Genomic DNA, 23,941 nt, shown 5'->3' on the forward strand with positions numbered 1-23,941 from the left:
AGCCATCATAATTAATTGGTTTTTCAAGTGTCTATCATTTCCCCCCAAGGATAATTGCTACAATTAGCAAGAGGAACCTCCACACTAACTGATTTAATCATCTAAAATTAATATTTGCTTTAAAGAGCAACTTTATTGGTTTATTTTGATGATGTAAAATGCCATGGTTATATTAGAGCAAATTGTGAAGAGAAGTAACACAGAGGTAGAAAAAATTCAATTGCAGAGATGAAATCTATTTACAAAGATCTTAAAACATGCTTTTAATCCTGATAACTACAATATGACATAGTTTTCTATCTCAGTTTTACAGATGCTCAAACTGAGGATGATAGAAATTGTGTAGCTTGTCAATCACACATGAGGCAAGGTTTTAGATATGTGACTCCAAAAAAGCACATGCTATTTCTACAAATATGAGAAAAAGCTGAAAAAAATGTTCATATAACATTAAAGTTCCTCTATATTTGAGGATAGGATGTAGTATCTAAATTATAACAATAATGTTCTTTACTGTGATACTCAATTTTTCTTATAAACAAAAGCTGATATTTGGAGATGTCATCAGAGAGTTGACAAAGAAAAATAGGATGAGAAAAAAAAAGAATGAAATAATGACAAATATTTACTGTTTATCAGTGCTAGGAATCCTTGTTTATACATGTTTATGTAATACATTGTATTTCTTGTGGTGTGTCATGAAAACAAATGAATATGTTCATTTCTATTCCTTTAAAAATGACAAAAGAGATGGTATTTCGTGTCCTCTTTTTCTTTTCAGATTTTAAACTTCACAATTACTTACATAAGACTACCAAGGAATAGGAAAATAGAATTAAACTAAAATGAATCACTTTTATAAGATTGTTAGTCTGGTTATAAAGGAATTTTGTTTAAATATTGACTCCTCTAGGAAACTTTTCATAAGCAACTGTTGGCTCTCTTCGACATGGAGTAGTGACTGGAGTAGGTATATTTTGTAATTTTCACAGCATCTCATTCTGTAGTAACCAAGGAATTAGGGTGTGAAATCCTATTCTCCTTGCACAATGTTTGATTCAGTTGTGGGTTTATGACTTAAGCTAGTCCAATAGAAGAGAAGCTAAAAACTTTCATTTGAGGGTCAAAAAAGAAAATTTTTCTTTCCTTTTTAAATATAGTATGCTATGCAAAAGTATATCCTGTAACTGCTATGACAATGTTGAAGGACAAACCTGAGCAATGAAGTTGGAACCTTGAGTATGCCATGCCTGAAGCCCACATAATATTTATGTTACATAAGCCAATAAATTCACTCTATTTAAGCCAGTTTGAATTGGATTTTCTATTTGTTGCAATTGAAGATATTCTCATTTATGATAAGCTTTAATCTAAAGGAATATCCTGCTTTTACATCAACATAGAATCTATTTCATCATATCTCAAATTGTTTACATTTTGTTGTTCTCAAATAGATTACAAATGATATCAACTTAAATAAAGTTTTCAAAGAAAGAATTCATACATCAAATAATTCAGTTTGTGAAGTGTTGATACTCGTTTAATTTTCTCTCTTTATAAATAAAGTGTATATTCAGTTAACTTTTGTTAACTGAATATACATTTTATCAATAATGGTACTCATTTTTATTCTAAATGTATTATGATTTAGGCAATAAATCATATAATGGACTATAAGTCGATTTTTAAAATCAGCCCAATTCTCCCCCTTTGTAAGCTCAGTATGACAGGCATGTACCCTTAAACTGCTGCCTAGCTGTGACAACCTCATAGACAGTAGGAAGTAACATTATAGATATTATATTCCTTAGGATCCTAGCTTCCCTTTGTTGCATTCTTTCTGAATCTCTTAGCCAGCAACTTGCTAAGAATTGATGAATGGGGTTGCAAGATAACCTAATTGAGAAAGTAATTGTTTTTGTGTTTAAAATGAATAATAGATATATTTCCTTTTTCACTTTTAGACTGTAGGCATGGCTGTGTCCCTGAAATCTGGATTTCTTTGCCCCTTCAAATGTGTTAAACGCTCTTTATTTTGGAAAACCTTGAATTGTAGAAAATGATCTAGAAGGACCAAGTCTCCTAGGTAAGAAGAAAATGCAGAATTGTAATATCAACTGGGAGATTTCTTTTCTGCATACCCACAAGCCTCTCAAAAGCTCTTGAAGCATCCTGAAGAGAAGGGGAAACCTTGAAAAATGACCACGTCTGTAGGTTTCCTGACTACTCTACAAGAAAGGCCCTGAGCCAAATTTTATTTAATTTAGGGGGGAAAAAATCCGGCATTTCTTATGCTTTTGGAGTTGAGAAATAATTCAGTTGGATTTTATCCATAAGATTATAAAGAATTATTCTAGGATATTTTAATGTCAACAGAGAATATTTAGATTCAATGCTTGAAACCAAGTCAATTCATTCTTAAAGGTACAATTTAATGTGACAGGATGATTTGGTAGCAATAATATGTGGGGGCAAGGAATTGCTTTTCTAATAGGAAAGCCCTAATTGACATTTGTATAATTTCTGTTAATGGTAAAAAGAAATCACATCTCAGATTTAGAATTTGCAGATCAGTTATATATTCTATTTCTTGAAAGAATTGTAGACTACATGATCCCGATTTCGAAATATAAATAAAACTGAGGGGCGGTGGGGAGAAGCAATAGAGGGCTTTAACATTGGGATTAGATCTTAAAACACAAAAATAATAATAGGAGGTTGAAAAATCCCAGTAAGTATCATGATCATATACAATGAGTTGCCACATAATTAGAGGTTATTTGAAACAAGCAGATGTGCACTGGGAGACCAGAGACAAAATGATAAAAAATATTCTCCCCTCTCCACCTGGCTTTACAAATGCGTACAGACACAACCTCAACTTTACCTGAAGGATCTTCCAATGTGAGGGATTAATATGTATTTCCTTTTAAAGAAATAGAAATGACACATTTTATGTGCCCAAAATATTGTATAAGAAGTTTAACACAAAGGTTTAAACTTAAGCTTTCAGGGTCAGAGAAAGAAGATAAACGAGGTAGAACACGCCTCCTAGTTGTAAAAATATATATATTTAGAGAGGCGAAAGCTTGGGAAAAACCCGTGATTGCAATTTCTCTGCTTTATGTAGAAAAAGTAATTTTCTGTTCAGTAAAGAGGAGTTAAAGAAAATAAACGGGATAGGCCTGTATATGAACTATGTCAAGATAAGATCTTTCATATCATGATAGGTTCTTTTGAGGGCAGAATTAGTAATATAGTCAGGAGTACCAAAGGCACCTAATTACAGGCTGAGGGACAGCTGACATCTGACACATTGATGAGAAATGGTCTCCAAACTCTTTTGACTACACATACCTACAATTAAAAAAAAAATTGGCCTGCATATCAATCCATATCTATTCAAAGTTTTATACATGTGCTACTTTATTAATATATTATGTACTTTAGAAAACAAAGTATTAATCATAAAAGAATTAAAAATAAATATAAATAGATATGGTTCTTCTTATATATTCCCATTAAGAAGCTTTGTAACTGAACACTCAAAGATAGAGCCAAAACTTTCCATTTCAAACAAAATATGAAAAGTGTGTGATTTCTGTCTTTTAGATTTTATGTAGGAAAATGCTAAAATGTACACAGGGATTTTAATGCTTTCGAATGTGGCCCTATATTTTGTGCCTCTCTTTAAAAATTTCATGCATATATTATTAATCACTATTTTAAATCTAAATTATTATAAATATATAATAAATATATTTTCATAGACAACATTGATTTTATAGAATACTGTGCTAAAGTCTTTCCCTCAGATATTCATTCTGGAGAAAGTCAAATATTTGGCCCCCTGGTAGGTATATCATAATGAGAGGCACAAATGCTATCCTAGTAACAACTTCTAAAATTATAGACATGGTACTAAGAGGAAAGATTTCTGAGACATTAATTTGGTAGGATCAAATGTATGTAAAGAAATCAAGTGACTGAGAGAGAAATACACATTTGACTAAGATAGGTTAATGTTCTTTAAACTGTGCCCCTCAAGACATTCCACATAAATGGTTTGCCTGGAGAGATGAGGGAGAAATGCTGAGCTAAACAATGCTAACATGCCTGCAGGACTTTTCAGGTACTTTGCTCTGGTGATGCATGCTGTGGATCTCTGATAGGCCATGTCTATGCCCAAATATTTCTCAGCTTATCAGAATTTTTTATGAGGAATGTCTATTAACATCCAATGGATCTAGTGTTCTGCAGAACAGCTGAGATAGTCTACCACCTGGGTGTTATATCTTAGTCAAAATAACGCTTATCATTTTCCATTTTTTTTTACAGCATAACATAGACAACCAGATTATGACAGGCAAGAGTGGCTGTTCCTATTGAAGCATGCATGTGGTGAGAAAGAAGGAAAAATCTAGAAACAGGCTTTGGGATAGTGCTGCAATGAAGAGCGCATGGATGGCCAAATAATCACTGGAGTTATAAAATGTTATGAAAAGGGAGACACAGACAAAGAAAACTTAATCTTTTAAAAAATTTTATATTAAATGGGTCATATAACTTATTTTCCTGTTTTATCATCATACTGGAACTGGTAATCTTTTGATTGCTTCTATTTTTCCTTGAACTGTGTGTGTGTGTGGGGGGGTCTTAATGATTCAGAGTATGAAAACTGATGACTTAATGCTATGTACACTGATGCTAATGGACCTCTTCAGAATTTGTCAGATACTTAAGCTATTATGAAAGTAACTGCTTTCTTTCTCCAATTAAAAAATCTTCAGAGGCAAAAAAGACAGAAATGAATAATAGAATTTTATTTCATTGATATTTGAAATAAATTTAAAAAGGACATGCACGTTACAGCTATTTACAACAGCACTTTCCAATAGTACTTTCTGCGGTGGTGGAAATGTTCTATTTCTGTGTCGTCCAACATGGCAGCCACTAGTCACATGTGGCTAGTGAGCATCTGAAATATGGCTAGAGAGACTAAAAAGCTGATTTTTAAATTAAAATTACTTTAAATTTAAATAGCCACATGTGGCTAGTGGCTACTGTACTGGATAGTGCAGATTTAGAGAATTATAGACAATGCATGTGGTTAATTAGGAAGTTATCCCTTGGGAATAGAAGAGAAAATGTAAACACAATGTGTTCCAATTTCCCACTTGCTTTACCTTTTCAGTGACTTTTGCATGGTAGGATTGTAAAATAATTGATGTCTACAACTAAACATTAATATTAAGGTTATTCTTTTACATTCACATCTCCATATCATTTCTTTGATGGGAGAACTAAGAAGGCAGGAAAACAATGGCATCATTTTTTTGCTAATTAAAAGCTACTTAACTGTAGAGGAGAAAACATACATTAGTTAAGAGTATCTTATCAGGAAAAGCCAGTTGCCCAGCCTATATCCATTCTTTCCTTCTTAACTAAAGGAATACAATTTTTGTTCAGAACAGCAAGGTTTTAGAATTAGGTCATCAGTTTTACTCTGAATTATAAATAAATAAACACACTACTCATTTAAAATACTCTTATCATCGCAGGATCCCTTGAAGCTAGGAGTGGTCATGTGACACATTTCTGGTAAATTTGATGCAAGTAGACCTCTTCTTATGTGGGGCTGCCAGAAAAGCTTTTGTTTTCTTTATAAATTGAAGCTGGCACACCTGGCAAATGCATTTACTCTAATTTCCCCTTCTTCCATTTTAAAACACAGATGTGGTGTTTAGAGACAGACAGTGTAGACATCTTGAGACCACAGAAAAGAATGAAAGCCACATACTGAGGACAGCTGGGGATGGCTAAAGAAGGAGTGGGACACATAATTTTGTGGTTGCTAGACCTACCCTGGAAAACATAATTCTGGAGGTCTGGCTATGTGAGAAAAACAGACTTCTATCTGGATAAGCTATTGTAGTGAGGATTTTGTCACAAGGAGCCAAACATGATCCTAACAGTATTAATTGGAAAAAAAATCCTTTAATTTCTAAAATTCTCTAGAGACTAAAATTATAATTGCTTTTGCTTGATGTGATAAATTTAATTCCCAGGAGCCTTTCATTTGTTGCTGACAAAAACAGACATAAATCATGCTGCATTTAATGTTAAAATAAACATAAATATGCATATGGCTCTATAATGGATTGTTAAATTCCAAATGCTAAGTAAAACTAGTCATCCGTGAAGAGAAAGTAAATCTACAACATTTATAAAACACCTAAAATGTCCTTAGCTGCTGTAGCAAATAGAATACTCTGCCTGCCTTTAAGAAAATTTAAATTAATTTCAAAGACTAAATTGTAAAAAGTAAAATGACATTAACTGTTTTAAAAGAGAAGATCAAGATGTAGAAGCAGATGTACAAACAAATATACAGTTAATGGACAAAATAATTTTGCAGTGAATTATTGATTAAAAAAGAGCAGTGCAGGTTTGAGTTATCAAAACTAATTTCACAGAGAAGGCAAGTATAGATCTCAATGGCTTCTGTGTTCTGACAAACCATTCAACTCCATATTTCTAATCATTAGAATCAACTTTAGGGAGTGTGAAGGGACCCTAAATTGTTGGTGTGGTTACTTCATAATTGGATTTGGTTAGAACTCACACTTTGAAATGGTTGCATGGTTCTCATCTAAAAAGTTTCCTAATCCTAGAAATGAAATATATTCTCATTTTGATTTAAAGAACAATTTTCCTGTAAATCTCATTCTATATAGCTCCTTGCCTGCTTGCATTATTTCAAACTGCTATTATCTACCCTCTTCTAATGCCTAACACTTATTATATAACTTAAAAAAAAAAACCCAAATCTAATTTGGGTCAGTGTGGTAAAGTGGCACTTTGATTTTTATGTCAAATATCTCAAAGAACATTTATGGTCCTTATCTGTGACAGGTATTTTTTTTTTATGATTTTCACATTATATGAAAATGACAGAAAAGCTTAGCTTTAACGAAGTTGCTACAGATTATTTTCCCTCTCACCACAATCTAGTACTTTTAGTTTTAGGGGGAAAAAGCAGGAAGGAGTTAAGTGTAAATTGTTCTCTTCTCTTCACTTTTTAAAGTAGAGATTTATCTATATACTTTTGCCCTAAACCTTCCCCATGGCTTGACTTTTTCTTATTTCTACTTGGAAGGTTTAAAAATAATCCTAGAGCTGAACAGAGATTAAATCGGTCTGGGGGGAGGGTAACACTTATCATTACAAAGTTTATTTTGCTTCTAGAATTGAAGGAAGACTATGTCAGGTAAATCAAAATATTTCTATTCTTGAGATAAATAAAGAAGATAGTCCTTCTTTGAATAAATTGTAGAAATACACAATTCTTGAATGTGATGCTACTTGTTTGTAACATATAAAGTAAAGATAAGGGAATCTGGAAGGATTTATGAATTATTAAAATTATATTCAAAATTATTTTTATAAATCAAATAAAGACAACTCAAATCACTCTAGACATTCTGGTATTATTTTAGTGACTTCATTAAAGATCACAAGAACACAGTCAAATCCTACTGCTTCTCTCTTAAAAACAATGGAGCTATGATCACATTGGAAATTTACTGATCAGTTAACTTATTTTATGAAATTTAAAAATGTTAGAGCATATCATGTAAATTTTTTTTTCATCATTAGGCTAAAGAATAAAAATTAACAAGGCATCTGGAAAGAGAAGTCTAGCTTAATTTTCTGCCATATGAGAGAGGCAGGCACATATTAAGAGGAAGAGAATGAATGATCGATTAATTCATTCTAATATGTATATGACTGAAACCATTACAGCATTTTTTTCTCTTGTGTCAATTATTACATTCTGTCTTTTACGCTTCCCTCATAGAAGATGCACTCAAAACTGAAGTATACGTTCTTATTTTTAATCCCCAATGGCAGATAATACCAATGTCTTTCACCAGCAAGTGTTCAATAAGTAACAGATGAATGAAAATTTAGTCTTATACCAAAAGCCCTTAAAAGGTAGTCATTATACTTCTAACGAATCTGCGTGACACTGTAACTCAGGGATCTCCAAAGTAGGCACTTAAGGGAGGAAAGAAAATATTAATACTCATTTTCATTGTAGACTAGTAAAAATATCTACTTTACATGTGTGTTAATAATAAGTATACAGATATATTTATCACTTTAACATAAGCAATCATATATAGAAAAGTGTGCGTAAATGTACAAAAACACTAATTGTGATGTGTGATCATTGCTTTAGGTCATTCTTAATGATGTGCTAACACACACAAGTTTAAATCCAAACTTTTACTTGACTTCTTTCCAATTTCATTTCTTAATAGTCCCTTGCCTGCCTTTAGTGTGCTATGTAACATGGGTTTCAAAGACAATTTGTTGAACTAAAGAATGAATGAACAAAGAACCATGTACCTAACATTAACATTACCTAATATTACCTTAACAGGGGTAATAAGAAGAACTTGAATTATATAACACACTGTAATTTCAATTATAGATTTCAAGGACGCCAAATTATGGCAAAATATAAAGCTCTAAAAGCAGGTGATAATATTGAGGGTATAATAACATCAATAGCTTTCAAAAAAGATTAAAAAACATTGAATTACTTATATTGCTTTCTTATAAAAGAGCTAGACAAGATCCCAGATTATAGGTATTTTATGAAAATAATAAAAGTCATTTTATATAAAGGAACCCCTATCTAGACTCAAGCAAGGAAATCTGTAAATAGAATTCACTATTCAAAAACAATGGCAAACATAAAATTCCTTATCAGGATCCCACTGGTATTTCATTGAAAACACAGTATACTGGCATTTTTATAAGAATTCATGTAAATACCATGGCTTGGTTTTACTTGATAAGGTTTTGACAGAAAATTTTACAGTGCATTGAATTGAAATGTAATAAGATATGCATTTGCATTCTTAGACTTTGAAATATGTGGTTTGGTAAAGCTTATGCTTATTTTTAAGCAAAAAAAATATATGGTATCGTTTTCTATAAAAATGTTATTATGAGACTTAGAAAATGGTTTTTTGTGTATATGTTTGCAATTCTATGAACTTTATATTTAAGGGGAGTTTATTTTGCCATGACCAGAGAGTATAAGTCATATTACTGACACTGACATATCTTTACATCCTTCAGTGAAGATAAGAGTGAATTTGGCTCTTGTTAGGTAAGGAAGGAAAATTGTATGCATGTGGAGCAATGATCCACAGAGTTATGAGCTTTCTAAAGGAGGAATGTACATTTGTCACAAGATAATTGCAGTACAAAATTTGCAAATATCTTTAGCCAAACAGATTACATTATTGTTTATAGAATGCAACACACACCTATATATAGAAAGATGGCACACTCAGGTACAGTGTTTCTTAAACAAAATTTTTCAGAATGAATGGATGAGATTATGAGGATTGGATAGTTGTTTAATTAAAAAAAATCAATCTCCTCACCCTAAAATGATTGTCATCCAACTTGTGAAATCTGTTGGAAACCCATGTAAACAAACTGTTTAGTTGGTTTAGTTATACTTTTGGTGGAGAAATAAGGAGATGTTTAAGAAGAGTGGAGTATTATAGGAAAAAAAGAAGAAACCTTATTCCCAAGAAGTCCGGATTTACATCAGGACAATTACGTTTACTAAATGATTTTGGACCAATTAACTATATTGTCTGTAACTTTTCTCATTTATTGAGTGAGGGAAACTATTTGTAATACCCACTTTTCTGCTATGCTCATGGCAGTAAAGTAATACTTATAAACATTCTTTTTCATTTCTTTTCAGTTTAAACAATCAATGCCATTTTCCCCACACATTGTTCCACTAATCCTTCTAGGTCATCAGACTGTGGTTGAATTTATTCAATAAAAGTTATAATCAGAACGATTTGGGAGCCATTCAATTGCTCTTTTTGTAGATACAGTGAGAGTTTAAAAAATAATCATAGAATTTGTATTAAAGACTGACCTGAACAATAAAAAAAATTAAACACATCCAAATAATTATTTCCCATTTAAATATAGACTATACCCACTAAATCTTTGTATAATTATATCTCCCAGGTAGTAGTGTAGTATATAGTTAAAAATGAATCTTTAACAATGCTATAATCACCTTGTCCAGATTGGCCGATTTGTCTCAAGCCCAACCTGGAGAGGTATTATTAGAGGATAAAACTCCTTTGCCAATTCAATTCTTTATTCAATACAAGTGTCTGTGGTTCAGATTTAGTGGTGAATTACCCTGAACACCCAGCCAAAATGACTTGACAAAAGACTATAATTTACTTAACATTGGTAAACAGACACTGGTAGTACAAAAAATAATGATATCATATGGCCACCTAAATCCTATCTGTTGATAGCAACACAATTCTCTACTGCCACAAACATCTCTCCAAATTTGCCAGTCATCTCTCTTAACTCCCTACCTCTCTCTCACCCTCCCACCCTCCATCCCTTCTTCCATTTCTCCTAATGTTCTTTCTTTCCTACCTCCCGCCTTCTCTTCCTCTCTTCCTTTATCATACACTCCCTCCCTTCCCCCCTTCTTCTTCCTCTGTCTTTCCCTCCTTTCTTCCCTAAGGGTCATATTTAATCATTATTTTTAGAGAAAACCTCTAGATATATCCCCCTTTATCTGATAGATTATGTCATTAAAAGAAAACTGTGAATACTTGTCAAAACAATTTTGTTTCAGAGCGATTTCACTTAAATGTGATGAAATATGAAAAGCATTTTGTTATCAGATTTCTCTGACGCTAAACTATAAATTACAAATCCGATGCTATTAATTCACAATTTTAGCAAATAAACTTGGAGCTGTATGCATATTTTATTTTTAAAGGCTTAATTTGCATATTTTACACCCCTATTCATCTATAATATTGTGGCTTTTTTTTTTACTCTCTGAAATTAGCAGTCAAGTTGCTTAATTTTTTAAATGGCTACATTTAATAATTTTTTAAAAAAATTAAAGGAATTTAACTTGCATTTTTTGACTAATATAATTCACTTTGAAAAAAATTATTTTCATTTTAAAATGGTAGCAGTCACCTATTTTCTAAAATAAGAATTCAATTGAACAACTTGTGCTGAAGGAGAATGGAAGCTAAATATCAAATAAATGTTTTTGAATTCAAGGTCTAGAACTGTGATAAGCTAACTATTCAAATGCTATGTCCTTATTTCCTTTCTTGGGGACAATATTGCAACTATTGCATGCCTAAGGATCAACCTGCATCTCATAAATTCAATACTAAGTTATCCTAGAGTCATAAAATGTTTTTTTACTTCAATTTGTCTAACTTCTGCTGCTTCACAGCTATAATTATAATTTCCAAACTTCAATCTCTGTTAAAAATGAAGCTTCCTTATCACATTTCATCTACATTATCCATCAAGAAATCTACATTCATTAAGAACTAATTACTGTATGTGCAAGGTTAAACAAACTTATATTTAGCATACAGGGACATCAATGGTCTTTATTTTGGGTCTCCATGGTGCAAAGTTGGAATAGATAAACGTATTGCTTAGATCATAATCATCACCTTCAAATCTCCTTTATTTGCTCTGTCCCTCACCCTATTCTATATACCTTTGGTTGAGTTCAGTGAACATTTATTGTTTATTGGCTGCTCAGCATCCTTTCCCTCTTCTCTTTTCATTGGACTCCAATTTCTTCAGGGGAAATTACTTCTCTCTCATTGTGAGAGGTTTGGAAGAAGGATTTAAATCAAAGTTGTCTGTTCTTCTCTAAATGGACTCTCTCTTCCAGGACTTTAAATTTTGAATAGTTACACAGGATGGAAAAAAAAAAGTTTTGCAAAGAGACTCAATTATTTCCTGCAAACTAGATGCCCAGGCATGTTGAGATCCCTTTACTTCTCTAAGCCTTTTCCATTGCCTTCATGCTAATCCTAGTAAATTTGTTGTCTGCTTGATTTAGTCAGAGGGTGTTTTCTGTTGCTTGCCTCCCGAGAACCCTAACTTACAGACAACTAAACTACATTTGAGGATTTTCCTTCTTTGCTTAAAATTCTTTAAGGGTTGCCACTGCCTGCAGGCCATAATCGAAACTCCCAAGTCTGGCAAGGACGGATTCTCGTTTTTCAGCCCCGCCCCTCTCTAGTCAACCTTATCGATTTCTTCCTCATCATACACCCTTAATTTCAAACAATAAAATCACAATTTCTATAACACACTATATTGTTTACCATTTCAGTGAAAAGTACAGTTTGTTTCCTTTCATTTAATCTACCTGATAATTACAACTTGTCCTTTAATGCTTGGCTTAAGTTTTACCTTTTTCAAGAAGCTATTCCTGACATCTGTTCTCTTCTCTGACTTAGTTAGAAGCCTTCTCCCTAAAACTCAGTCCCTAGAGCATCACTTAAAGCATGCCTAGGGAAGTAGAAAACCATGGTGGTAAAAGGTGAGTACTCTGGAATCAGGCTGCTTAGGTTCAAATTCTATTGTTGTATCTTTAAGACTTGACCTTGGGTAGGTCATTTAATCTCACTGTGCTTTAGTATCAATCTCACAGTGTTGTGAGCATTAAGTAATACACATGATGTACTTCGATCAGTGACTGGCATATCATCAGTATTAAAAATGTGCTAGATAATATCCCGAAATTTATGTCTTTCATAGTGCTATTATTTTTTCCCTTTTACTTTCTTTAATATGTGCATTCCTATCTTGTCCAGCTCTGTATTTATCACTTAGCAGTAGCTCAATAAAATCTTGTTAAAAATGTATGAATAAATAGATAGGCATTGATATAATTTTAGTTTATAAAGCCCTTTTGGAATATCATCTCATTTTTCACATCTAAAACATTAAAGTTAGAGTTGTTTTATTTAAACCTTTACATAGAGGAAATACTTATTTCCTAATATTATAATAAATACTTCCCCAAACTTACTTTCCTTTCTTGTTCTGCTCTACATACACACATTTGTTTAATGTTTATTTAGGGTTATTTTATTAAACCTTAAGTGATTGCAACTATAAAAGATGAGAACTAACAATGCCTTTATAAATTATTATTTTTTAATATGAGGGGAATAATCAGGAAAAGCATCCGTACTATTTAGCAAGAAAATAAATACATACACACACACGCAACATTTATAAATCCTGGCTTTCTGTGACCCCAGACATTCCACTTGAATTTCTCTAAATTAATTTTGGACTTATATTTAAAGTGTATCACTTTAAAGAAGAATCGAATTAGTTGTCCTGTCTGAAAAAGACAAATCTATTTGGAGAACTCTGAAGACCTACTCAGGTCAGTCAATGCCTTCCTTAAAAGCCAGGCTCACAACCCCTTCATAAGCAGGTGTGGACTTTCTCTCCCATTCTAATATCTAGTGGCTCTTACAAGAGGCCATAATGTCAATGGCAGAATAGGGTGCAGATGTGGAAATGCACTCTCATTTTTATGTGATACGATTATATGACATACAGTTTGTACCATATAAATGTCATGAGTAGGCAGATTTACATAGAGTTTATTGCAGAACCTAATATTAATTACTAACATTAATCGAATACTTACAGTAAGCAAGGCAAGGTGGGAAGCATTTTTCATGTACTACCTAATTGAATCCATATGATAACCTATGAGGCAGATAGTGCCATTATCCACACTGTATAGATAGATAAATTAAGGTTCAGGGAGGGTGAATAACTTTCCCAAGATTGCACACCTGCAGTAGCAGAGCCAGGCTTTGAGCCCAGATATTCTAACTCTAAAGCCCTTGCTTTAAACATTATAACATACTGTATCTTCTGGTTAGTAATAGTCCTGGAAATGTTGGTATAATAGCATGATATTGTGACAGAATGTAACTTTTGTTTCTGTATCAGCACACTGCAATTGTAAAATGCTTAGCGCAGTGCCTGACAATAGACTATATATACAATATACACATGTATATGTATTTTAAATCACCAAATGGTAGCCACGTTTATAGTTAATACCAGCAAGCAGTGCTTTGCAACCACACAGACTTAGATTTGAAGCTAGGGTGTGACTATGAGGCTCGATAGCTTTTTCTGAAAAATATGGCTACTAGTACTTGCTATAAAGCAGTAGTAAAACAAAGTGTGTGTATATACAGCACACACATTAAATATCATTATATACACACTTATCCATCGCTCTGTGGCGAATATGAATGTGGAATCTGTGTGCTCTGTACACAGAGGAGGAAACCAAGAATCAGAAAATGATTTGACCACAATCATGTCATTTTCAAATGACAAAGAAAGCCCACTGAATTCAGGTCTTCTGAGTCTAAGCTCGAGGTACTTTATATGCAAGTTGTTTACTATCAAATTATTAATTTTTTCCTGCTGAATTGCTTACATTCATTTTAAAAAGAAATTTGTGTGCCTTGCTCCATGTTTTTCCAAAAAAGTACTTTCAGTATAATTTATTTCTTTAGAAAAGTCCTGAAAATCATTACAAGTGAAATAACTATAGTGTATAAACCTTTCAAAACTACTTTTCATATTTATTCAAAAATATAAAAGATATATAGTATATTTGTTCTAGCTAGGTAAGCCACATTTATATAAATGTATTTTTGTGTTTTTAGTTGATGTCATAATTTTACAGAATGGATTGCAATGAGGCTGAGAAATGCAATCTTTGTATTAAAATCATGTTTATTTGAGCATGGCATTGCGTAGATACCAATATTAAGATCTAAGGTATTTTAAGATATATTATGTTTTGTTACTACTTACTTTTCTTATATTAACTTTCAATTATCCTTGTCATTGGAGTAGAAAAATTGGCATAGACAATTCAGAATAGTGAATAACCAATTCCTAGATTATTATATTTGATTCTGTAATATATTATGGATGTAGAGTACCAAAACAGTTTAAATGTCAATAGTTCAATTGAGCTACTTCTTTGATATTATCTAGATTTTGAAAATACCAGTTGTTTAATGAATTTAATTAAGCCAACTTTACTTATAAAGTTTATGTTTTTTTCTTTGTATTATTCCTTTTTAATTTATGGCTGCTTAAGATAACTGCATTAATTTGTTTCCTTGATCACACTTGAGCTGAATAGAGGCAGTAGTGTGTTTTCTGACAGAGAAAAGCTGCCTAAAAACTGGTGCGAAATGGTCTGGGAGAGTGAATTGACTTGTGGAAAATCTTCACTTGAAAGAAAAACTCCTGCTAGCTTTTCTCTTTTTTACCCATACCTTTTGCTTTATGATCATCTCGTTGATGTCTTCAAGATCACCCACCATCACCCTCTGTGATTTTATAACTCGATCAAGCAGAGACAGCCAGTCGGTAAGTTCTGTCCAAGCTCGGTTGAAATCTGCTAGAGCAGGTACCTCCAACAGCAAGGAAGATGGCATTTCTAGTTTGGAGATTGCAGTTTCCTTGGTAACCACAGGTTGTGTCACCAGAGTAACAGTCTGACTAGGAGCTAAATTTTTTTTTTTCAAAAAGGACAAAAAAAAAAGAAAATGAAAAATTAGAAAAACAAGCTAAGAAGCTAATTTCAATAACAATAAAACAACCTTAATTGAAAAGCAACAATTTGAACCAAAGCATTATTTATGGAATTATGTTTTTTTCCTAACAATGTGGCTACTTTACATAGTACTATGTAATAGAACAATTAAAAGACTCAAACTTTTCCTTATTACACATTTCATTAATATATAATCTTTGAAAATGATTTTGTTTATTGTCATGGACGATTACTTTCAATAGCCTTCTCAATAACAATAATATAGATTATGGAATCAGTAAAAAAAAAGATTATTCAGATCTAGCCAGGTGAGTAACTTTTATTATTTTTTTCATCCAATGAAAAAAAGCAAAAGGAAAGATTGCATAAGGTCTTATTTCTGACTTAATGTTTCCTTGACTATGAAGTAAATTACTTTGGAGGTGGACCTTAGGGAAATAAAGCCAATAAAGTGTTCTTGTCCTTGTTCTATGTTTTATACTGGGAGCAGTTTACCATCATTTTTTCCTTCAGACTAGTAATAAAGTGTCTAGCAGTGAGGAAAACCCAACTTACGTTATTTTTGGATAATCAGAGCTAGTAAAGTTTTTCTACTTGGATATGAAACACTGTTTCAAGGTCATTAAGCACTATTAAATTGATATTAATAGTATTGAACACTTTAATGTAAGCTAGCCCATGGTAATGGTGAAAATCTGAAGTTCCTGAGTAAAAGCATCTGGGAAAGAATCCTTCTCTCTGTCTTAGAAACTCCGTGACTTTGGTTAAGTTGGTTCAACTCTCTGAGCTTCATTTTTCCTTTTCCATAAAGGAGTGACAAAAATAGGGTAACTGTCAGAGCAGCAGTTGTGTAGAGTCAATGACTAATACAAGAAATGTACACAGAACAATGCCAGAAAAATAACAATGATAATATTAGCATAGCTCCTGACACTAGTACAGTAAGTAATGAGGTTAGGTATTACTATTTTTCTAAATACTGGATAATGAAGAAACACAGAGATGAACAAATATGGTGAGCAGTTGGAGATAAGGCATGAGAGATATGTGAAATATTTGGGGAAAACTTAGTCAAAGGTCTATTTGTGGCCCTATACTTACTGAAGGGGGCTGAACTTGCTGGTGAGAATTGATACTAACTACGAACAAACATCTGAGCTTCTGGAGCCTACTATATCTAGTAGACCAGTAGCAAAGAAATAGTGGACTATACAGTTCAGAAAGGAAGCTTTGAGGGAAAGCTTCAAGAATCAACATCTCAGTGGGAAACCTGAGAGGCATGGGCAACAAGGAAAGTGTTCTAGGAACATGAGAAAAATGTGCCACGTTTGCATTCCATTCTGAGGTGGCCATAAATTACTTTTCATGGTCATATTACTTTCTGCACTTTCAAGGTTGTCTTTTTTTAGAGGAGATGATGAGACGAATGAAAGAATGCCTCTTGTGTCTCAAGCTTCTTGGGGACAACAAGCTGTTCCTACAAATGAAAGAAATAATCCTGAACAAGGCAGAAGAAAAAAAAAGCGAGGTGTCAGAGTAAAAATAAAAACTAATGTCAAGAAATAATGACTGAAAGACAATAATACTGAGGAGATAAAGAAGAAATGGTTTCTTGGAGCTATCTCACTGCTCTGAAAGAAAGAAAGAAACATAATATGAAGCGGAAATCACATCTTGTGATCCAACAGTCAAGGAGGAAGAAATATGAGAGACAACCAGATCTAAAAATCTTAAAAGGGATTCTGAGAGGGGCTGAATCCCTGGTGAGGATGCATGGGTGAGGATGAAAAGAGAGCTAAATTAAAATATCGCTGTAGTCACTAACCCCAGAATGCCTGGCTGACTAGAAAATATGGCCAAATTGTTCCTAAAATAGATACGCAATAGATACTGAGACAACATATGGTCTTTGGGGAGGATTTCAAGGTTCAGCAAAGTGTCAGAATTTTTTTTTTTAATTTGGCTTGTTGAAAATTTGACCCTCAAAAGAGAGCAGGAATGAGATTTTTTTCTCCATACTTAACTTCTGACCAAAAAAAAAAAAGCACTTAGTGAAGTAAATGATTATGCCATCTCAAATTTCAATACAGTGAAGGCTGAGAATATAGAGAATTATCAGACTTCAACTGTGTTCTGGAAAGCACATTAAAACAACAACAACAATGAGGACAACAACAACAACAAAATGACATCTATTGAAAAGAAAGACTATAGCCAAAGACTGAAAAAAAGTGTGACTAAAGAGTATAAACAAATGACATTGGAATAATATTACAGAATTCTCCAGTGAGGAAAAATGAAGTATCACTAAGTACAAAGTCAGCTGAAAGATATTCAGAGGAGGGTTGAGAGGTCAAGCAATGCAGCTCTCTGTGTACCAGTAATGGGCAGATGATCATATTTATGGACTGGTCAGCACATTCATTGCTGGTCTCCTTTAGTACTCAACATATGAAAATATATCTATACTGGTGGGAAAGGGTGGGGCAACTGTGTACTTCTTGCTCATTGCTCTGTCCTCTGCACCTTGCACAGGTTCTGGGATATAGTAGGTGCTCAATTGATGTTCTCTAAATAAATGAATGAAACTACAAAGAAAAGTCTATGCACAGTAAGCTTTTCTGTAAACTTAGAGAGAGAGGCCTTTTACTCATGGTGAGTGCAAAAAAATACTAACCTCATGGATGGTTTCTAGAAGACTAGAACACAGAATATGCCTAGGTTCTTGATGTTTAAGTCATTTTAGCTATTTTCAGAACAAACAACAACAAAAATAATAGAGGAAGAGCCACCGTTTGGGGCAGATGATGGAAGGTCCAATATTAAAGAGAAAATATGAAACCAATTAATTCTTTTGCTCCCCACTTTTCTATTGGTGGGGGAGGGGGGAAGCGAGAAAGAACATTGGATCAAGAAGAGTGTAAAATAGATCATCCAGGGCTAGACTGTTGGATTTAAATCCTTATTCTACCATTTGTTAGCTTTGTAACCCTAGACGGGTTACTTAACCTCTCTGAATCTCCATGTATTCCTCTGTAAAATGGCAATTATAACTCTACTTCCCTCACGGAGAGTTGGTTTTACTGTTTCCTAGATACACAAACTTGGGTAAGATTTCAGGCATCTTGAGATATGGGATTATAACATACTTGCTAAACTGAACTTTTCTGAGCCTCAAATTATTCACCTACATAATGGGGAAAACAGTATTAATATCATGGAATTAAGTATTTTATGAATTGACATATGTACATCACATACTAGCATTGTTCTGACAGTTAGTAGGTATTCTGTGTGTGTGTTTTTTTCCCTTTTGCTGCTCAATGTTTATTGGCTATCTACTTCCCGAATTAAAATGGCATTCTAGGCTCTATGTTTCTTGAAGCAGACTTCACACTCCAGCCTCTTCTCCCTCCATTCTTCTCATGCTCCACATGCTTCAGTCTCTATTTTGCATTCTCCAATTAGTCTGGGCCATTTCATACTTCTGTGCCCTTCCACATGTTCTATATACTTTATAAAAATGCTTCCTTCTCCCTTCCCCAAACAAAAATCTCACTTCTTCAAATCTCAACTCAAGCTTTCTGTTTTTTGAAGGACCAGGATAAGTTTGTAATAAAAACATCTCCATGTGGCATAGAATTATATCATTCTTTTGGGTCCTAAACACTTTGAAGTCTTCAACATTTTATTACTTCGATCTAATAATCACTAGGAAGAACAAAATCTTGCATCATTATTAGGTGTTTGTTTGTTTGTTTGTTTGTTGTATGTGTAGAGAGGGTAGCTGATAGTAACTGAGAGCTGGATTCTAAACTCCGAATCTTTGGGTCTCCAAGAATAGAAAAAAGTGCTATAACAAATTAGAAAGCGACTAATCTTCAGCTACTTCATACGTTTTATTGTGGCCAATTATATCTTGAACACTATTTTCATTTTCATTTTCATTTTTCGTAAAAAGACTTGCCTTTAGATCCATGCATGTATATATATTGTCTTCTTATTTTTTTTAATTAAGCAAGATGTTGCAAAGGAGATACTTTTAGGTCCTGAGACTATTTATGTTATGCATATCATATTGATTTGTAATGCATTTTCTGATGCCTTTACTTTTACATAAAAAGAAAAAATGAGGTTCTTTCTTTTCCACTGTGTTATGTTGTTAGAAACATAAACAAATCACCTCATTAGGTTAAGTACAGGCTGGTCAGATCTGTAAGGGGGCAGCAGTTTGAGTGGTTTTGCCCAGACTAATCAACAGAATCTTCACTCTAATGGTCAGAAAGAAATATTTAGTCATTTCAGGGGAGTTTTCTGCTAACTCCATAATTTAAAAGGGGATGTGCTGAGAGTTCTTTCAGCATATAATCCTATCATGTAAGGAGTTAGGATACGTAAACTATTACACGGAATCTTAAACATGAAGTTCTGAGATGGGTCTCCAGGTTTTCCTCCCTAAAGGGCATGGGAAGTGGCTTCCCCTCCAGCTGGCGAGGATCCTTTTCTCCATGCTCCATTTAATGCCCTCAAAGTCTAGTCTACTTGCTTGCACATCCACCCCTTGCCTCAGGCCACTGGAACAACAAGGAGTTGTCCTTAGAAATGTTTCTTTAGATCTCAGCCTCTCTAACCACCATGAAAGTCTAAGGTTATTTATCTCAAGTCTGTTGAAGGAAGTATCTCTTTCTACAGGGGGTTATGATAGAAAGTAGTACTATGGTGTCATACTATTAACTGTCCCTCCAGCAGTAGACACTGGTGTCTTTCCTGCTTAATTAGTTCATACCAGAACCACATGTATAACAACACATACAATTAAGCCAAATAGACAGATACATACATATTTTGTGTTTATATGTGCACATATATACCCCCCCCCACACACACAGCTTGTATAGTCTTAGGACTGATGATGATAATATATGTTTCTCATGTATTCATCAGAAAATTAATATAACTCTACTAAAAACTGTATTTTCCTTCCATAGTTAAGCAGATAGAAAGTCAAGCTCAAAATAGTTGAAATGAATTGAGTTTGGCACACCAGAATAGTAGCATAAATAACAGTAGGTGTAATATACTATTGCAAACCACATCTTTGCTCTGAGTATTTTGTTAATTAAAAGGTGTTGGCTTTAGGAGGGAACTCTCATTTTTTCAAAAGTGTTTGAAGAACATTTCTCTAGTTTGAAAATTTAATTGGTTTCAAGGGTACATGATTAGTCAGACTAACAGCTTTACTTAGAACTTTAAAGGAGCTACTAAATCTTTTAAAAACACACACAATGTGTTTGGCATACTTGCTTTGAAGTATTTACACGTGGTTTTTCTGTAATTCACAGGTCTCTTTTGGTTGATAAGAAAGCAAGAAGCACATATTCTATTTCTAGCTTTGTTGTATAAATGTGGGTAACTTTTTCCATTACTTTTATAGTTTAAAAATAAAGCAAAGTGATAAATTATTGTATCATGCTAACAAAAATATCTAAAACGTACCATTTTGTGTATGTGGTCAAATTTCATTATTATTTCATACTATGAGTTATAGGAAAGATTGTTTAGCTCCTTCCACATAACCAATAACTATTCTCCACATAAGCAACATTAAGGACTAATTTACTTTTTGAATATTTGAAAGGATAGCATGTAGCTTAATGAAATATGTAAGAATTAGAGAGTACTTGTAAACAAAAATAGAAATCATATGGACTTGGAAAGACAAACCTATTGTGTGTTGACAAGGAAGAACCTCACTTATTCCCTCTAAATGTTTACAATCAGTAAGCACAGGTGGAACATTAGAAATAAATGTTTTGAACACATACACATTTATTTTTGTCTATATTCTTTCTCATAATTCTAAAGACAACATAAAATATGTGACTCAAATATCATCAATTATTAACATTTTTGCAAATTAAGGGTTTGTGCTGTACATAGGAAAGGCCTAGAGAATTTGGACTCAAGGATTTGTGATAACTATCTTTCTGGATTTTAGAAAAAAAAAATTGTTAGGTGTGGGAGCCATAGACTTTTAAGGCTCAATGACACTACATCACTTTTTAATTGTTTATTTCCTGCTTTTAAGAATATAATCCAAATTAATATATATATATATATATATATATATATATATATATATATAATTTGTTGCTACTGTAAGGAAGAGAGGGTTGCCATAAACATCACCATCACCATCATCATTTACTCAAGGTTTCTTGTGTGCTGGGTAAAGTTATTTATAAGCCGTTTTAATTTTTACCAAACAACTTTCAGGGTAGATATTAGTCTCATTTTACCAAACGGTAAAGTAACTTGTTCAGGATCTCAAATTAACAAGTGAAAATGCCAAGAGAATGTGCTTAACCTCTCATACATATTTTTAAGAATTATCTGATCATCAGATAATTTTCCTACATGCTCTATTCGATATGCGAGAATTATTGATCACTCAAATGCTTCTGATTCTAATAGCTATAGTTTGCAACATATGATACCCACAAAAAAACATCTAATATCTAGTTAATTTGGCAGAGAAGATCACCTCGAACTATTAAAAGATGGATTATAATAATCGAGTGCATCTGACTTCCTCTCACAAGTTAAATATTATTCTTGAGTATCTCCAACCTGACTTCATCCAAATATGCATTCTTCCTTCACTAATTTAAAAGACAGAAATTATCCTTGCCTTTTTCTTTTTTAGTTTGCATTTTCTAAGTGCCATTCTATAACTCACATTATATTTATCTTATATGCACTTAATAAAAAGCAGGGTTTCTCAATCTCAGTACTACTGACATTTGGGCATGGATAATTCTTTGGTGTGGGTGTACTTTAGGATGTTTTGTAGGATGTTTATCAGTATCCTTGGCCATAGCATCTAGTTGTGACAACCAAAGATGCTTTCAAACATTATCAAATGTCCTCTGAGGGGGAGAAATTTCATTTGGTTGAGAGCTACCGATACTTCTCTCTCTCCTTTCTACCTCCTTCTCCCCTCCTTTTTCTTCTCCCTCTCTCTCCTTACTCCCAAATCTTGTGTGTGTGTGTGTGTGTGTGTGTGTGTGTGTGTGGTTTATATCATACTTGTGCTTAGCATTTGTATCATTATGCCTATCCAAGCTGCTCTCTTATACCTCAGAAGTGTAGTTGAACTGAAATTGTTAAATGCTTCTCTTATGCACATGATATTCGGCAGGTGCTGAAGAAATAGTAAACACCAGAAGTCACAGCTACCAGGGAATATTGACTAATATTACATAGGAAATGTCTTGGTGATAAAAATAAAAGCATCTCTGGTTAAAGAGTAAATGTCTAAAAATTCCCTTTATGCATCTACACTCTTGTAATGAGATATTTGAGATCCTCCCACTAAGAGCTTTAGTATATTTTTTCAACAGGTTGAATATGGATTGGCCAGGTGACTTGTCTTGGCCAATGAAATGTTAGTAAATGTGACATAAGCAAAGGCTTGAGAAATGCTTGGGCATTGGACTATACTTGGAACTGTTTCATTGCTGTGTGAGCTATATTAGCCCACAAAATAATGATGAGCAAGTGGCCTTGTCACTGCAATTGTCTCATCCAGTAAGTACCATGTGACAGACACATAGTGAGGCTATTACCTACTATAAATACATGAATGAATCCATCTGAGACCAGCAAAAGAATTACCTAGATAAGCCCAGCCCAAAAAAGCAGACCCAAAAAATCCTGAACTAAATAAATGATTATTTTAAGCCAGTACATTTGGGGGTAGCTTGTGACACAGTGATAGATAACTTATGTGGCATCCATTTTTGCCTATTAAAAACTGGTATCCAAAACAGGATTTAAAATACACTGTCATTGCTACAGAAAGAAAAGAAATGCTGATCCAGCACAGAGAACACATGTAGGAGAGAAACAGCTTTCAAGTTAAAATGTGAATGACAGAGAATTAAAGATGCACATAGTCATTCTTTGATGCTTGTAATTCAGGCAGCCAGTACTTTATAGGATATTTGAAAAGCAATGTCTTTAGTAGAAATCCATTGTTATTACACTTATAACTTTGCAAATGAATAAAGTAGAAAATATCATAATGAAAGCAGTGAAACAGGTAGCCCAGTGCAGAAGACAAGAGAAGAAAACCCAGACTAGCTCATAATAAATACTATGTTATTGATGAAAGATAATCATCAATTCCAAAACTGATATGAGAATAAAATCCACATATCCATTTGGCTATAACCAGATAGAGAACGTCATACAGTTCTAATTACAGAAAATGTACTGCTATTCTACCAAGATTTTTGAACCTTAAAAAAATTTCTGAATTAAATACTCCAGTCTGTTTTTCATTTTTTTGTTTGTTTGCTTTGAATAGAATTGCACCTACCTGATTCTCAGAGATAAGATTCTGTAGTC

The 23,941-nt window shown here is 33.2% G+C and overlaps 1 protein-coding gene across 9 annotated transcripts in view; it reads right to left on the reverse strand.

The window, feature by feature from the left end:
• Positions 1 to 23,941, reverse strand: part of DMD (dystrophin) — a 2,254,165-nt gene that overhangs the window by 582,197 nt on the left and 1,648,027 nt on the right. For all 9 annotated transcript variants that reach the window (XM_036227209.1, XM_036227208.1, XM_036227211.1 and 6 more), the window contains one exon: positions 15,249 to 15,481. In XM_036227209.1, the coding sequence (XP_036083102.1) occupies positions 15,249 to 15,481 (233 nt within the window). The remainder of the gene's footprint in view (positions 1 to 15,248; positions 15,482 to 23,941) is intronic.

Source organism: Rousettus aegyptiacus, unplaced genomic scaffold (genome assembly GCF_014176215.1).
Source record: "Rousettus aegyptiacus isolate mRouAeg1 unplaced genomic scaffold, mRouAeg1.p scaffold_m13_p_9, whole genome shotgun sequence".
Classification (NCBI taxonomy): Eukaryota; Metazoa; Chordata; class Mammalia; order Chiroptera; family Pteropodidae; genus Rousettus; species Rousettus aegyptiacus.